Genomic DNA, 16,333 nt, shown 5'->3' with positions numbered 1-16,333 from the left:
TTTTTCTATATATATATATATATATATATATATATATATATATATATCATTCTATATATTCATGTAATTGGGATCTGTGTATTTAACGCGTCACGTACTTGCTTTGTTTGATCATAATTTCCAGTGGAATTGGCAAACTATAGTCATCGGAGTCTGTTTCTTGTCTTTCCTCCTTGTCGCCAGATACGTCGTAAGTAATTATTTCCCACAATATACACACATATATATATATATGCATATATATGTATTCTTCTAAATGCTTCTTATAAATTTCAGGGAAAAAGAAACAAGAAACTATTCTGGGTCCCGGCAATAGCTCCCCTTACTTCGGTTATTATCTCGACTTTCTGTGTCTACATAACTCGTGCAGACAAAAAAGGAGTTCAAATTGTAATCTCTCTCTCTCAAACACACACACACATATATGTGTGTACATATATCAGTGAATTGGTGCGTGTAATATATATATTGCCTCCATTAACATTGATTGGCATGAAATAAATATCTGAAGGTGAAACACATCGATCAAGGAATCAATCCGTCTTCGGTTCACGAGATTTACTTCACCGGAAATTATGCCACCCATGGAATTCGAATCGGAGCCATCGCCGGTATGATCGGCCTAACGGTAAGTCCATGTATATATCTATAGATTTTGTCTAATAATGTTAAATTATATTAGAGCTTGGCTGTACAAAGTGTACGGAACTGTTGGTATCAAAAGCAGAAGGGGAAAAGAAGAAGCTAATTTCATGACAAATGGTATAAGAAAAATGTGACGATTGGCGATTACAAAAGACTTTTAGATTCAAACTAATTAAGAAGAATATTTTATCTTACATAAAAAGATAAATGATGAATCCGAAAAAAAAATAAACGAAGAACAAAACTTGTGATTTTTTTTAAAAATATTTGTATTTCATCTGAATCCGAAAATCCTAATACAAAAACCAATCTAATAAAAGTAAACTGAAAACAAACCAATCTCCCATTTGAACAAATCACTCGACCGACATATTATAAAAAAAATACCCCTATTTTGATACGTGAATTTCGGATCATACCCTTTTACATTTTTTTTGGGTGATCGGGTGTGACCATTGTGACCATTGTGACCACTAAAATTATATGGTAATTTCACTAGTCTCACCGTTTTAAATTTATATGGTGATTATATTGGTTATACTGATCATACAAAATAAATTAAAGAAGGTATTCTCTAAATTTGATATAATACCTACCCGGGGCAACCACATCTAAAGCGGTAAAAAATGGCATAAACCATCTAAGAAAAAGTCAATATATTTATACAGTAAAAAATTAAATAATTTTTTTTGTGGGAATATATATTTCAGGAAGCAGTGGCGATAGGAAGAACATTTGCAGCGATGAAGAACTATCAAATTGACGGTAACAAGGAGATGATTGCATTGGGGACAATGAACGTTGCCGGTTCAATGACTTCATGTTACATCGCCACTGGTACTATATTCTTTTTAAATCTCTTAAATTTTTTCCAATAATAACGATAAAATTGAGATATTATATTAAATATGTGTTTGGTTATGTCGGTTTGGTTTAATTTGATTCGATTTACTTTAGTTATTTCTGGTTTGATTTGCTTAGGGTTTGTTTATATTTTTCTACTTGTATTTAAGGAATTTTTCTTTTTATTTTATGAACAACAGAGAGAAAAACTGCTTCTATTGTTTTGATTGCTTCCTGAAATATATTACAATAGTATATAATGAATTAAGGTGATGACATTTAATTAGGGTTTATATAGATGGGCTTATATAATTCGGAGAGTCAAATTATATTGAATAGACTCGTGAAGACATTTGAATTTGTAGATTAAAAAATAATTATTAGGTAATAGAAATCTGACAAAAATACAAAAATACGGCAGGATCGTTTTCGCGTTCAGCGGTCAACTACATGGCGGGATGCCAAACGCCGGTCTCGAACATAGTGATGTCAGTGGTGGTTCTCCTAACGCTGTTGTTCATAACGCCTCTCTTCAAATACACCCCAAACGCGATTCTTGCGGCCATCATCATATCGGCGGTTCTCGGTTTGATCGATTTCGAAGCCGCCCTTCTCATCTGGAAGGTCGATAAACTCGATTTCTTAGCCTGTATGGGAGCTTTCTTCGGTGTCATCTTCGTCTCTATCGAGATTGGTCTCTTGATGGCCGTAAGTACAAAAGGATATTAATAATTATCAGAATTATAATTATGTTAAATCCACGTCATGACAATTAATTAGATTAAATCTTACACTCTGAAAATATTCACATGAAATAATAATGTAAAGGGAAACATGCGTTTGATGTTATATCATATCGATCTAATCTGTTATTTTATATTTTTTAATAAAAATGAATCATATATACGAGACAGGTTGTGATATTTTTCGGAAAGATTCTATTACAAGTGACGAGGCCGCGAACAGCTGTTCTTGGGAAGATTCCACGAACGAATGTGTATCGCAACATCCAACAGTATCCTGAAGCCTCCAAGATTCCCGGAATCTTGATCATCCGGGTTGATTCCGCTATCTATTTTTCCAACTCCAACTATGTCAGAGAAAGGTACTTTTATCTTTACCTACGCATAAACAAAAAATGCATATATATATATATATGTATGTATGTATCTGTATTAAGTGATATCGATACATTTTATATCGAAATGTTTTTTTTTTTGGGTGGCAGGACATTAAGATGGTTGGTAGAAGAAGAGGAAAATGCCAAAGAGGCGGACTTACCGGCAATCAAATTCCTGATAATTGAGATGTCACGTAAGAAAGAACTCATTTTACATACATACATACATGCATGCATACGTGCGTACATACATACATACGTACATACGGGCATAAACCAAAGTAAAAATTCAAACCTACGTACGGGTTGAAAGCTACAGAGTATATACATGTAAACCACATTGACTGAAAATTTGTCTAAATTCCCTAACATATATATATATAAATATTATATTTATCAGCTGTAACGGACATCGACACTAGTGGCATACATTCCTTACAAGAATTTCGCCAGAGTCTCAAGAAGAAAGAAATTCAGGTAACTAACAAAAATATCCAGCGTTGTCCATTCATTTTACTAAACATATTACTCACATAAAATTAGTATTAGTTTTATATGTGTGAAATAAAATCAATGCGTTATTTTATGAAAGCGAAGAGAATTTTCATCATCTTTTTCAGTACATTCTATTAAGTAAACATGTTTTGTACATTGTTATTGTTCTTAATAATTATGAACAGCTTATTCTTGCGAATCCGGGACCGGTGGTGACGGAGAAGCTTCATTCCTCGAAGTTTGCCTACGAGATCGGAGCGAAAAACATCTTCCTCACAGTCTCCGACGCTGTGGCCGCCTGTGCCCCGAATTTGGCTCACGATCTAGCTTAATATTAATCTCTACGAATATAATTCATACATACACACATATACATATGTGTATGTGTGTGTGTGTGTGTTTATATGAGAGAGATGAAACGAAGATTGGTTTGGGAAACGTTCGATATATATATATATATATATATATGCTGATTGCAAATAATTTTAAAAAATATTTTGATAAAATCTTCACACAACTCCGACTTTTTTTGGTTTAATGTGATTGTTATATTACTACCAAAAAAATAATCCGAAGGTTTACATGAATTTAACATGTACCAAAGATCCCGAGAGATAATGATTTATATTACAAGTGAACAAAAATAACGAAGACTTAAATCTCAGTCATAATATATAAGGCGATACCATTGTTGGAGGGGGTCATTTGATCCGGTAGAATCCGGCTTGTGCAAGGTTATGAGTATGTTCCGCGTTATCCTATCGATCTTGAACCACAATTGTTGTGGCGAGTTTGCGACGTCTTTATGTGTCCGTCTCTCCTTTCATTTTTTTCTTGATTTGTGTTTGAGATGGATAAATAAGATGTACCCAACAATTCATCTTATTTATTTATGTTGTCCTGTGATCTTAATATTTGGGTTTTTTTCGATTATATTCATAATTTAAAAACGTGCCAACAGTCGAATTCTAATTATAGTCATTATTATATATATATATATATGGGTTAAATTTTAATTATGAAAAAAAAACTAAAATAAATAAAAGATTAAATTCACCATTCTTATAAACATCAAATTTACCAACGTAACCGAAGATGAAATTCGTTTGTAATTTACGCCTCAATATTTTCTATTATTTATCCAAATTATTTCATAGGTTAGCACTAATGTCGACAAAAAATAAATGAGGCTACGAGGTATACAAAGAGGAGCTTCACTGTCAAATCAAAAGTGAGCCCTAAAAGTTATCTAATGGACACAAGCAACCAAGTTGCTTGGAACTGAAGCAACCCCTCCGGTATCAGCCCAACACCTTCCGAAGTGCATCCACCAACTGTTCTCTCCTTGATGGCTCCACCTTCATCGCGATTCAGATTCATAACCACAGTCAGATCTCCCATTAACACGCAAAAAAGCCAAGAACATCACATCGGAAACTAGGGTCTCTTTACCTTGTTTAGCAGACTAGCAATTCCGAGAGGCAGAGCTTGCAGATCCGAAGGCGAATCTCCAATCTCCGACAGTTGATTCAGCAGTTTCTGCAATCTCAGCTCCTTCACTTTCGTTTCGTAGTTCCCGACATCGTTCTTCCATGTAAAGAACGCTTCATCGTCTGTCCACGCGTTTTCTTCCTTCCCCTTCGCGATTTCGGATTCAGAAAACCATTTCTGGATCAAACCCATTGCGGTTTTATACGGTAAATTCTCTCCGGCAGCTTCTCTTATGGATCTGACCAGAGAGCTCTCTGAAATTCTCCGGTTGAGCTTCTTGTAGAAGAAAACCCGTGAGTTGCTCAAGTTCACGACACTTCTCATCACTCCTTTCGCTGCCATTCTCATCGACGTGTCATGAAGCTCCGCGAATTTCGTGGCGATTTGGATGTAAACCGGTAAAAGCTGTTTTTCTCTTGCCTTGATCTGCTGTTGCAGAAGCTCGATGTCTCCGTAAGCTCCAGTTCGCTTCGATTCTTGCAGATTCGCTTTCAGATCGATGAGTTTCCCATCAAGCCTTCCCATGCATTCTAACAACTCTTTCGTTCGGAATTTTATCTCTATCGTTCCCTCCGGCTCGAGTACGTTGCCTCTAGCAGTTCCATCGGCATACATTTCGACATAATCCGAGTTTATCCGGCTATCGATCACCACCCAAGCTCCACCTCGTAGCTCACCCATCATGGGGATGTATACGAATACTGGCTGCCGATATGTTCTGAGATTTTCGACTATCGTCGAACCTGCCTGGAGAATTCCCTCGAAAAGATCCCTCTGCCCACCCGAAAACCCTCTCCAGTTTGCGAGGATAAACAATGGCAGCTCCTCCCGGTTGAAATCCATGAGGGCTTGAGCCGTCTTGGTCGCTGAATCTGGAAACCAGACCTGCCCGGCTTGAGGGACCACTCTTTCGTGTGAGTCGAGCTGTCCCGGATCGGCCGGGATGATCTGCATCACGGTTTGCGTCTCGACAGCCACCACTCCGACAGGAATTCCCCCGAGCTTTGCTCTACCGGTCACAACAGTTCTAGCCCAGCTTTCGAGAGTCTCGACAAAGCTATCTTTATCGAAGATTCCGCCAAGCCATTTACCGGAACTGTCAGTAATGCCGGCTATGGCAGCTCGTGGGTCGCAAGAATTCTCCGGAACATACTCGACAGATCTCTCCGGCGGATCCGATGGAGCTAAAATGGGAAGCGGACCGCCCATGTAAGCAGGAACATAGCTCAGCCATTTGAGAATCGCTGATATGCCTTCGAGATCATCAGATACCGTAAGATGAACGACGCCATTCGTCGCCATGATTTTCGGCCCGCCGAGTTGCATGTGAGAGCTATAGACCTCCCGGCCAAGCAGTTTGTTCAGCGTAGAAAATCCTGTCAAGATTATCGGCTGGTCTAGTCTCTGTATGCACCGCATGCCCAGGCGAGCGAGGTACGCACCGATTCCGACTGTTCTTCCACTGACAAATGTCAAAGTGAACGTTTCGTTGTAAGCCCTCGAGTACGCACCCGCAATTGCTCCACTTCCAGTCAAGTTCTCGACTCCTATACCATCTTCTTTACCGACAATTGTGTCAATCACCCATCTGATTTCTCCGCTAGGAAGCTTCATTTCATGTGCAATGACCGATGATCCAATTCTCGTGTAGTCATCGAGGCTTAGGTACAAATAATGAAACCCATTCTCGGGAGACGATTCATCCGACCATCCGACTTTGAAACAGGCCTTGACTTCCTCGGCTACACCCAGCCGGGCGCCGGAATTTGCTGCCAAGTAAATCAGGGGAAGCTTCTTCTCGCATGCGAGTTCAGTAACAGCGAGGAAGAACGCATCCTCCTTCGGGCCAAAGGAACCAGCTCTGAACGTCACATCATTGGCGACTACGAGAATTTTTCGGCCCAAAGGAAACTCGGGAGTCGACATCTCCATGAACCAAGCCACCATTCCAATGTCGTTAAGACCCAGTGACCGTTCAACCGTAACAAGAGGCGTACACGAAGAACCTTCAGAATTCGAGAACACCAGCTCTGTGACGTTCATCAGAACATTCCTGCAGGGTTTACTCACTCCCGGGTGTTGTGATGCCCACACCTGATCCAAGGCTGTCTCGAAGGCCTGAAAAAGAGCAAATAAAACGTAAAAGACAGAATTGAAAGCGACAAGCAGAAGGAATTCTGCATAAAATAGCGGAATTAGATACTCACAAGAGGGAAATCATAGCAATAAGTCGTGTTACTTCTCCTTGCCGCTAGACGTTGCCTGTCCAAATATCCGAGAGGCTGATAATGAGCATTGATCCGTGTCCCGTGGAGAGGACCTTTCTTCGATATCGAATGGTAAATCAAACTGTTCTTGCCAGTGGCTTCTAGTTCCCGGTATATCTGATGGATCAAATCACAAGCAGTTCAAGATGTTTACTCTGTTGAAACTACTAGGTGGGCAAGGGTCCGTACCCGAGATTTTCAGGTTATCCGAACATCTCAAGTCTTATGAGATATTACCAGATCTCGAATCTATTTTGGTCGGGTACCCAAAACTCGGATACCTGAGATATCTTTCGGATATCCAAGGTATTCGAACCAAAGTTTAAGTATGAAATTTCAAATTGTTTCAAAATAAGTATCATATATTATGAGTTGACTTGGGTCGGATACCTAAAACTTTCGGATTACTTGAATCTGAACTCGAAATTTCAATGGGTTTTATATGTGAAATCGCTAAAACCTATAGAGGCAAAACTGTTACATTACTTTCATTCGATATGCGCGGGTAATACCCGATCTAGGATCCAAGTAACCAAACTCGAACCCACAGACCGAGTTGGCACCCGAATTTCGGATTATTTTTTGCCAAGCGAGACTTACATGTACAGTGCATGTATGTCCGGTCACATTCGTTACCAATACCCTCCAAGCACCATTTGCTAGCCCCGAAGATTCCAACCAAAGCCGCACTTCCCATTCACAGACACCTAACCTGTGCATTCTCGGGCCGACCGACCCGTGAATTTCTCGGGCTGCTTCTTCTAAGATCACCTCAACTGTAGTTTCTTCATGTTCAGCCATCACTTCAACTCTTCTGCAAGAAATTACATCGAAGGTCAAGAAGACGAGATAATAATGGAAGAACAAAGACTTTCTTCTCGAAAGATAAAAGGGATAGCAACCTCGGGTAAGGCACAAGGTCATCAATCTGCTGCTCACGTAAAATGCAAAGGAACATATGTGCATGATCCGGTTTCACTGTAGCATTGTGTGAAATCAGTTCCAGTTCTTCCATGGCAGCCATTAAAGACCTGAAGATGCATTTCGAGGTAAAGGGCATCGAGAAAAGTGTTTGGCTGAGTTGGTTATCTAGCCCTTGCTGCATCGTAAACCCTTCGTTCATCGTGGACTGTCTAACAAGCGATCTGAGGAACATCCTCTTGATCGGCACTGGCTTGTCAGTGACGGTATACAAATGCCATTGACGGTCCCGCGAAGGCGTATACTGTATATTCTCGTACCCTTTAAGCTTATCCTGCATCAAGAAGCAAACAGTACACAAATCATTACACAGAAAGGAAGAACCGTAAAAACTAAGTTATACACGTAAAGAGGCAAGATCATGGACCAGCTCGAGGTAGATGGACAAAGGAGGTTCGAGATGACGCAACAATGGCTCCTCATAGTAATTTTGTTTCTCCGATGACCAATGAAATGAATGTCTCATCGGTGCTCGCCCTTCATCTCTCTGAATTATACAGCTAATCACACCGACCCCTGCAGAACAAAGGCTCGAGCTGACTTCTTCCTCTTTAAGTATTTTAGCCAACTTGTTTATTCTCTCCTGAGCTTGATCCTCATCCCCACTGCAGAATATCAACAACAACGGCATCAAATTATGCGGGGAATAATCGTAACTTTAGCTAGTTTATAGACGTTGTAGTACGTTCCGGTACCTATCCTGAAGCAAAGACATCTGATTATTGATGCCCACCAGAGCAATATGCATCATATTACCAAAGACAACTGCTCTGGGAGATTCATGGGCATCGTGGTTTGTTTCTCTCAATGCTGCACTTATTATACTCGTAAGAAATTGCAGGGATTTGATTATAACCATAGCTCCCCATTTTCTCTTGCTGTGTTTCTCAACCAACCCTTTATCAAATGCCTCCTGATGTTCTGTACTGCTGTTCTTCCTCTCCATATGCTCCTCCAGGAACTCCCAAGAAGCAATAAGACCAGACCGATGCCACTGCATCCTCACACTATCTTTAACGAGGTATGGCTGACGACACAAGTGAAAAGTTAAGTAAAGCCAAGGTTGTCCTTATTGAGTAGATAGAGGGTATACAAGAAAGGATTTTGATGGATAAAGGGTGAAAAAAATATGAATTCTAACCTGATATAATCTGCGGATATAAGTCTCGACCACCCGTCTCTGAAGTGTGTGATCGCTGTGGTCAAACAGTCCGACGAGGGCATCTTCAACGGCTAATGGAGCGCTGACAAGATCTTCCATTCTTTCATTAATGGCACTCTTCCTCTTGGGAGTATCCATATTCTCACCATCCTCCGTAAACATTTCTAACTCGGAAAGGCTTCTGGCAATGTTTGAACGAAGTTCACTCAGTTTGGTTTGTTCCAGCAACTGACTCGCCTTGAGCGCCAACTAATACAATAGAGAACTGATCATTAGCCTGCATGTATTATCATCCGAAGTATCATAAAACCTAAAGGAACCTGAAAGTACCTCGGAATAGTTAGTATGATTAAGTGCTGAGAATCTGATAAGCTGATCTCTATATGCAGCAGGATTAGGGTAAACAAGCTGCTCCATCAGCCGGAGAACGAGTTTGTTCTTGTTTTTGATGCCCTGCCAAGAAGAATGATCAGGGTAATGGTTCGGTAATGTAATAGGTTTTTCTTCTGATAAAGAAACAAGGAGACACGATGGAGATGAGAGAAGGATAATAACAAAACCTGGTGTGAGAGAACAATATCGACAATCTTCAACAGATCTTTCTTGTATTGCTGACGAAGACGTTCTATAACATCAGCCTGAACAAAGTACAATGACATAAGATGCGGAGATAGATGTGGAAAACAGGACACTACAAACTAATGAACGATATATTACCTGAATGTTGTCATTGAATAATTCTTCTACGGAGAGATATTCTTGGAAAAGAGATTGCACTATAAAACGGGCATGACTTTCCCTCCCGCCTTCGTAAGACTTCACAAGACTCATCAGTGGTTCAACGAGCCTTTCAAGGGCTCCTCTCTCTTTTTCACCGCAGGATGATAGATGAGCCTGTATCAAGACGTGGACCGGGAATAGCGTTCTTCAGAGGCAAAAAACAAGACAAGAAAACAAATCTTGGACAGTGATGCGGTGAGAGGGGTAAATCACCTCGAGAACGGCCCTTAGTAATTTGGCAGGGAAATCCACGTTCTGGGAATTTATTGAGATACCCTCAAACTCCCTATATTTCAGCTCCAACTGATAAAAAAAGGTTTAGAACAAAAAGCATTCAAATGTCTCGGAATGTGAAGCAGAATAATAACAAGTGCATAAATGATTACCGCATTTCTGAGATCTTTAGGTAAACGTGTAGCTAGAACTGCAAAACACTCTTGCCACTGAAGGAACGGGAGTTCAGGGCTATCTAGGCAGTTAAGCAGGTCTTGAACCACCTGCATTACATTTGCTATCTTGTGAGTTAAAGATTCTTTGAGCCAAGTTAAGTCTAACAACTAAAACAGGAAGAAAAGAATCGCTTTACCTCATCGACATTATGCTCATAACCGGCAAGAATCATGCGAGCTGCATTTAAACTTGCAGCACATCTCTGATGAACTTTACCAGCTATTGCAGTTGGAGGCCCCAATCTTGGAAAGCTTCCATGGAAAGGCTCGGCCTTTCTTACAGCTGAAGGGTCATCAAGATCGAGCTTGGCTATCAGCTCACCAGCCTGTCGACAAAATAATGAATGGACTATCAATTTAGAGAAAAGGGTAGAAACAAACAGTTTATATAATGAGGACTGGAACTGGAACGTGGTGTTTACCTGCATGGCTTGCCCTTCTGACATTTTGAAATGGATAACTCCTGAAGCAGGTGAAAGAAGTGGCATGCACATCTTCATGACCTCAACTTCCGCATAGGGTGTATCAGCATCAATATGGCTGTTATCTGAAACCAGATATCTCAGCAGCTTGCATGGTGTCTCGGCCATCAATTTCGAGGGATCATGATCATTCTAAACAAACCGAGCAAAATACGTTACTGCATTCATATTGTTTTTCAGAAAACTGCAAAAGTAGAAAAGATAAAACAGAGAAAATTATGTGGAAACCTGTAGCAAACATGTTCTTCCATCAATAAGAAGACGGGTTCCCGCCGCTTCTTCCTCTGCATATATCACATGGCTGTTGCCATCCAACTGCGACAAAACAGGGGAAGTAAACCAAAAGAGGTTAGAAATTTCTAAAGATAGTGGCAAAACACATCATATAACCATCTTTCTCTTTCATAATCCATGACCAAGGATCAGAAAACCTGCCTGCATCAGCAGACCTCCATCACGTAGAGTGTGTATTTCTGCTACAACTTCAGAGTTGTTCATTCTTAGCCTGTAGCTTCCTGGTCCAGCCCGAACCACATCAATCTAAAAAATAGAATTGTTGAAGTGGGTGAGCCAGTTCCCTTTCTGGGTAACCATATTTTGAATACAAAGATAGAGTATGTTGACACTATTGAAACACATACAGTGTACTTGCTTCCTTCAATATTGAGAGACACTTGAGAATGCACAAGAGATATATGCTGCAATAAAGAGATATTCCGGAGTCAGATATCAGATCCCTTTTACAAGACAGGCGAAAGAAAGAGGGCTTTCACCAAAGTACCTTTGGAGGGATTTGCCCCTTTTCTAGATAACCGACATAATCTGAGACAACAGCAGCACTGCTTGCTGATGCTTTCTGTACAAATAAATCAAAAAGATATGAGCCACATAGAGATAGAAACTTGTTAAAACAGCAAAAATCTCTGAGAAAGAGGTTCATACATAGAGAGCCCCGCCAACAACGGAGAGATACCATGGAGGCCTTTCTGCTCTGACCCGCATAGCAATTCTACTGTCCAACCAACCAGTGTGTATTTTGTTCTCCCGGTAGTCGGAAGCCTGTAGAAAATTTGAATCGCCTTTGGTCAGGATGCATTGCAAAATATAGAATGTGAAGTCTTTCATGTGGGAAGAAAGAAGGGTACATGTAAAAGGTCGATGGTGTAGTCCACGTTGGTCCTAATTTCTCCACGAATTTGTATTTCTTTCAAGCCAAGAACCATATTGGCTATAGCCAGTGCCCTGGATTCCCCAAATGCAAATACATGTCCTGGACAGAAAAGATTCAACGAAGTCTCAATTTGTGAAGCTCCCAAATGCAGATGCATCAGACACGTTCGAAAAAATCATGTTAACGTGTATATTACAGTTAAGATGATAAAAAAGAATCTCAAAACAATAAAAAGAAGTTAATCTGCTCAAGAACAGACACAAGAGAAGTAAGAAACTTACCGAACTGAGAATCTGAGAACTCGTGGATGCCTCCTCCAGACTAAAAAAATGAAAAAAGATTGTGATATAAGCTGTAAGCCATAATAAGCAAGTGATATGGTAGAAATCATACATATATAGATATATGAATACACACACACACATACCTTCACAGAGAAATATGCCCACACATTTGGTTTGCTCTTGAAGCTCAATTCCTGTAGCAAATTCAAACAAGTATTACTATTACCCGAAACAAGACATGCTCAATTAAAAATATTTAAGCTGTCTCCAACAGAAAATCACGTTACCTGTACTTTGCCGCTAGTAGGTTTAAAACCGTCATCAGGATCCTCGCTTGTCACACGTACAGCCACACAATGACCTTTTGGTCTTGTAGACTCAGCCTTGTCAAAATCAAAAGCGGAGGCAAGAGCAGATGTATTCCTCCACGAATCGTAACCTCCACCATGATCCATACCATAGAACCGCCTTATCTCTAAAAAAAATCATAGTGAAACAGATCGTACGTTTCATGTGGCCATGATTTGGCAAAGGAAAAGCTTACATACGGAAAATAACCAAGGATGCATATATATATATACCAGGGATTTGATAGAGAGGAATTCCCATCCCTACTGCAACTTGAGCTGCAGGAAGGTTTATTTCGGCAATCCACTCAGTCACAGGGTGCTCCACCTGGTATGAAACATCAATTAAACATGTATTCAATTTCCAAAAATGAACCTTTCAATGGAATTCGCATGGCAATGGCGGTCTACAATGAAAAGCAACCTGTAAACGAGGGTTGAGCTCTAGAAAATAGTACTCCCCGGTTTCCATACTGTACAGATACTCAACAGTAGCTGCTCCGACGTAATTAACACTTTTAGCCAACCTTCTAGCTGCCTGTTCAAGTTTCTTGACTGTGTCTGGTGGAGCCACAGTTATTGGACCCTCCTCTATAATCTGCCAAGCAAATAATAAGGTAAGAACTCATGCAAGAATGCTGCATCAGTGTTGAAAGTATAACCGAACTGAGAACATAAACAGCATTTCTAGAGAATCAGAATCGAAAATCCAGTATCAACCACCAACCGACCTTCTGATGTCTTCTCTGGACACTACAGTCACGGCTATGCAGAGCTGCCACATTTCCATATTGGTCACACAGCAGTTGGACCTCTAAATGTCGACTCTTTACAGAAAGGAAAAGAATGAATTAGAAAGAAATTTCATATCATTCCAAGTTGATCTCTTTACCAAACTATTCATTTAGAAAAATCTGATATGCTGACTTCAAGAAGTATATAGCCAAGTCACTTTACCTGCGAAGCAACCTTCATTATGAATATTGGTGAGCCAGGAACCTCACCCTGAACTTGCTTGAATAGAGCCCTTACTTCATCGTCGTTATGAACCTAAAAACCCGAAGAGAAAGCACAACACATTTATATACATGAATCAGCTAAAAGCCTAAAACTACTAAAACCAACTAGGAGAGTGACATTCCAAAGGCATCTCAAAACAAACCAACCTTCCTGATGCCTTTACCACCACCGCCCCAAGATGCTTTGATCATTGCTGGGTAACCAACAACTTGACAACTAGCAATTGCTTCCTCGGTCGTGTGAACACAAGCTTGCCTGTAGATCTCTTCAGAGATGGTTACCAAACAACTTTCCGGAGGAATTTTAACCTGAAAACATAATAATTCAGCATTTAAAACGGGGAAAAATTCGCTACCAAACAAATTCAGCTTCGTAAAGGAGGATTTAATTACATGGGAACCGCTCCAAGGTAGAGTGGGTACGTTAGCAGCCTGGGCGATCAATGATGAACCAATTTTATCGCCCAGTGCTGCCATTGAAACGGCTGGGGGGCCGAGAAATATAACTCCGTTTGCATTCAGAGCATCATATTTCCGCGCCCCGCCCTGCCATTGAAACGGCTGGAGGACCGAGAAATATAACTCCGTTTGCATTCAGAGCATCAGGTAACTCAGGGTTTTCAGAAGCATGACCCCAACCAGGCCATACTGCATCTACACGTGTTACTTCGGCCATCTGCACATTGCATTCACAGATAAATAAACAGCTAAAATGAATGAAGTTAGATCCAAATATCATACCCTAAAGACAAGCTTCTTCCAAAACATGACACCCTAACCACCGTTCCATACCAGATAAGTATGTATCACAGAGTCCAATTTCTGATTGATATGCCCAACCTATTCAGAATTATGCATATGCCACAGAAGTCATAGCAATCAGAAGATAATCCAAGTTAGATTTGTACCTCGACAATGAGTTGAACATTGGCATAGTTGTTATTATTCGTTCCTCCAGGTACTTCCACAAACTGATCGGCGATTCTAATATGTTCTGCATTAATCCTCATGTCTTCAGGGGTAGCCATAGCAACCAACAATATGGCTTTCTCTGTGCCAAACGTCTCGTAAGCCCATGTCCTAACACTACGTATAAATTTCACAGCCGCCATTCCGTTGTTCGCAATCAAAATACTATGGATTGGCTTTTTCCCTCCAAGGGCACGACAGAACTCGTCTACTTCAGACATTGCGGCATGATTTCTACCGGGAACTACTGCACTTGGATACCCATTCACGCCCCCAGTGCCAGCCATTCTTACCATCCTTTGGGCTTCAGACATACTGCAGAACGGTAAAAACAGACATAACAGGATCAAGAACTCGTAGATTTCTGTTATCAAAACGAAACTATCTTGCTAGGAATCATGGGTTTCATTTCAGAAACAGGTTTGAAACGAAGGTGAATTACAAAACTGGTTGGCCTCAAGAGTGCATTTTGGAGAGAGAGAGAGAGAGAGAGAAAGAAGTGGCTCCTCCGTAAGCAAGATCCAAGAGCATCATTACCAACGAAAGACGCCGACGTAAAGTATGAAACATTCAACCTTTAAAAATGCACAACTCATAAGCCACATCCCCAAAAAAAAACAATAAAGTACTCTCTCTCTTTTTTTTCAATTATGCGATCGTTTAAAAAGAAATGTGAGAGATCTAGATTGGAACTAAAGATTAAGAAACCCACAAAGAAACTGGAGAAAACAAGCAAGAAATTCAGAAACTTTACGAAACCCAACTTCGATAAGAAATTGTAACACACCGTCCACCAAACAGAAGAACATGAGCAAATTGAAAGTCCCAAACTCTGATGAACGCTCAAACAACACAAAATCATCCAAAACGATGGCAAAATCCCAAAATCTGGATCAGAAAGTTGGATGGTTTAAGACCGGAACTTCGACATCAGCTCGAAATCACAAACAATCAACACAGTAGGCAGACAACCCTAAAAATGAACAAACCCAAAACAATCAACACAGTAGACAAACAAACCTAAAAATGAACAAACCCAGACTTAACTAACAAATTCCGAACCTCGGGTAGAAAAGCTGGAATTTTGACAGCTCCTGATTGGAATTCGACCCGAAACCGATAATGGGCACTCAAATATTCATCTCAAAACGTAGAAAAAGGAGCGTTTCAGAGGGAAAATCCTGGGAAGCAAGGCACCAGAGAGAAAGAGAAAGAGAGAGAGGGTTTAAAGAGCGGGAGGGAATAGAACAAGAAGAGGGTAGGTTAGAGTTAGAAGAAGGTGGGGTCAGAGACTTAATGCCGAGACTTTTAATAATTTAGCAGATTCGGAGGAAGGAGATGAAAACAAAACTACAAGGAGTAGAAGAAGAAGAAGAAGAAGAAGGAGAAGAGAATGCACGTGGTGTCTGCCTTCACCACACTCCACAACCCCTCCATTGTTTTTTTTTTTTTTTTTTTTTTTTGCCATTGTCGATGTGTTTTCTAAGATCCTCGTAGTTGGGGAGGCGCCGTAAGAGCTTCCAATCTACCTCTCTATTTTTTAATTTTCTTTTTCTTAATAGTAAATTTTAATGGTTCCAATATTCATATCATACTTCTGTAATCTAAAAATTATACGCAACTTATATTTGACCATCAATTTATACAAATTATAGTGTTAAAGAAAGCAAAATTAATATCAAATTCGACTAGAGGATTTGGTTCTTATTTAGTTGGTCCACCAGTTTATATAAAATATAGTGCTAAAATGTAGCGAAATCAAAATCAAGTTCAACTAGAAATATAGCCAAAATAAAAAAACATAAATCAAATACAGGAACAATATTAA

At 40.1% G+C, this 16,333-nt stretch overlaps 2 protein-coding genes across 2 annotated transcripts in view; one reads left to right on the top strand and one right to left on the bottom strand.

Moving 5' to 3' along the window:
- LOC104813127 (sulfate transporter 1.1-like) overlaps nt 1-3,541 on the top strand; it is a 5,270-nt gene extending 1,729 nt beyond the window's left edge. The window contains exons 5-13 of the mRNA XM_010540656.2: nt 125-190; nt 277-390; nt 512-628; nt 1,356-1,482; nt 1,910-2,196; nt 2,403-2,593; nt 2,717-2,802; nt 3,009-3,085; nt 3,289-3,541. Of these exons, the coding sequence (XP_010538958.1) occupies nt 125-190; nt 277-390; nt 512-628; nt 1,356-1,482; nt 1,910-2,196; nt 2,403-2,593; nt 2,717-2,802; nt 3,009-3,085; nt 3,289-3,435 (1,212 nt within the window). The 3' untranslated portion in view covers nt 3,436-3,541. The remainder of the gene's footprint in view (nt 1-124; nt 191-276; nt 391-511; nt 629-1,355; nt 1,483-1,909; nt 2,197-2,402; nt 2,594-2,716; nt 2,803-3,008; nt 3,086-3,288) is intronic.
- Nucleotides 3,542-4,189: 648 nt separating this feature from the next.
- On the bottom strand, nt 4,190-15,933 carry LOC104813126 (acetyl-CoA carboxylase 1). The gene is made up of 33 exons (XM_010540655.2): nt 15,568-15,933; nt 14,445-14,820; nt 14,107-14,212; nt 13,930-14,042; nt 13,684-13,845; nt 13,475-13,567; nt 13,249-13,344; nt 12,942-13,115; nt 12,752-12,845; nt 12,458-12,645; nt 12,314-12,364; nt 12,168-12,207; nt 11,861-11,985; nt 11,658-11,774; nt 11,497-11,571; nt 11,357-11,413; nt 11,151-11,255; nt 10,944-11,030; nt 10,656-10,847; nt 10,371-10,559; nt 10,171-10,281; nt 9,998-10,087; nt 9,722-9,898; nt 9,565-9,642; nt 9,335-9,457; nt 8,984-9,253; nt 8,538-8,869; nt 8,210-8,447; nt 7,764-8,116; nt 7,462-7,675; nt 6,802-6,978; nt 4,556-6,712; nt 4,190-4,461 (listed from the first exon to the last, which is right to left on the bottom strand). Exons 2-33 carry the CDS (start codon nt 14,817-14,819, stop codon nt 4,405-4,407), a joined length of 6,816 nt encoding a protein of 2,271 aa, XP_010538957.1. The 5' UTR covers nt 14,820; nt 15,568-15,933; the 3' UTR covers nt 4,190-4,404.
- Between the last annotated feature and the right edge of the window lie 400 nt (nt 15,934-16,333).

The sequence above is a fragment of the Tarenaya hassleriana genome, unplaced genomic scaffold (genome assembly GCF_000463585.1).
Source record: "Tarenaya hassleriana unplaced genomic scaffold, ASM46358v1 Cleome2, whole genome shotgun sequence".
Taxonomy (NCBI): Eukaryota; Viridiplantae; Streptophyta; class Magnoliopsida; order Brassicales; family Cleomaceae; genus Tarenaya; species Tarenaya hassleriana.
This window is presented reverse-complemented; position numbering and strand designations above follow the sequence as displayed.

Excerpts from the sequence above, each read along its gene's own strand:
- LOC104813126 (XM_010540655.2), bottom strand. The coding sequence starts at position 14,819 with ATGTCTGAAGCCCAAAGGATGGTAAGAATGGCTGGCACTGGGGGCGTG. Across the intron at positions 8,448-8,537 it reads ATGTCTTTGCTTCAGGATAG|TGGGGATGAGGATCAAGCTC; the intron begins GTACCGGAACGT and ends GATATTCTGCAG. Across the intron at positions 4,462-4,555 it reads TTGCTAGTCTGCTAAACAAG|GTGGAGCCATCAAGGAGAGA; the intron begins GTAAAGAGACCC and ends ATCGCGATGAAG.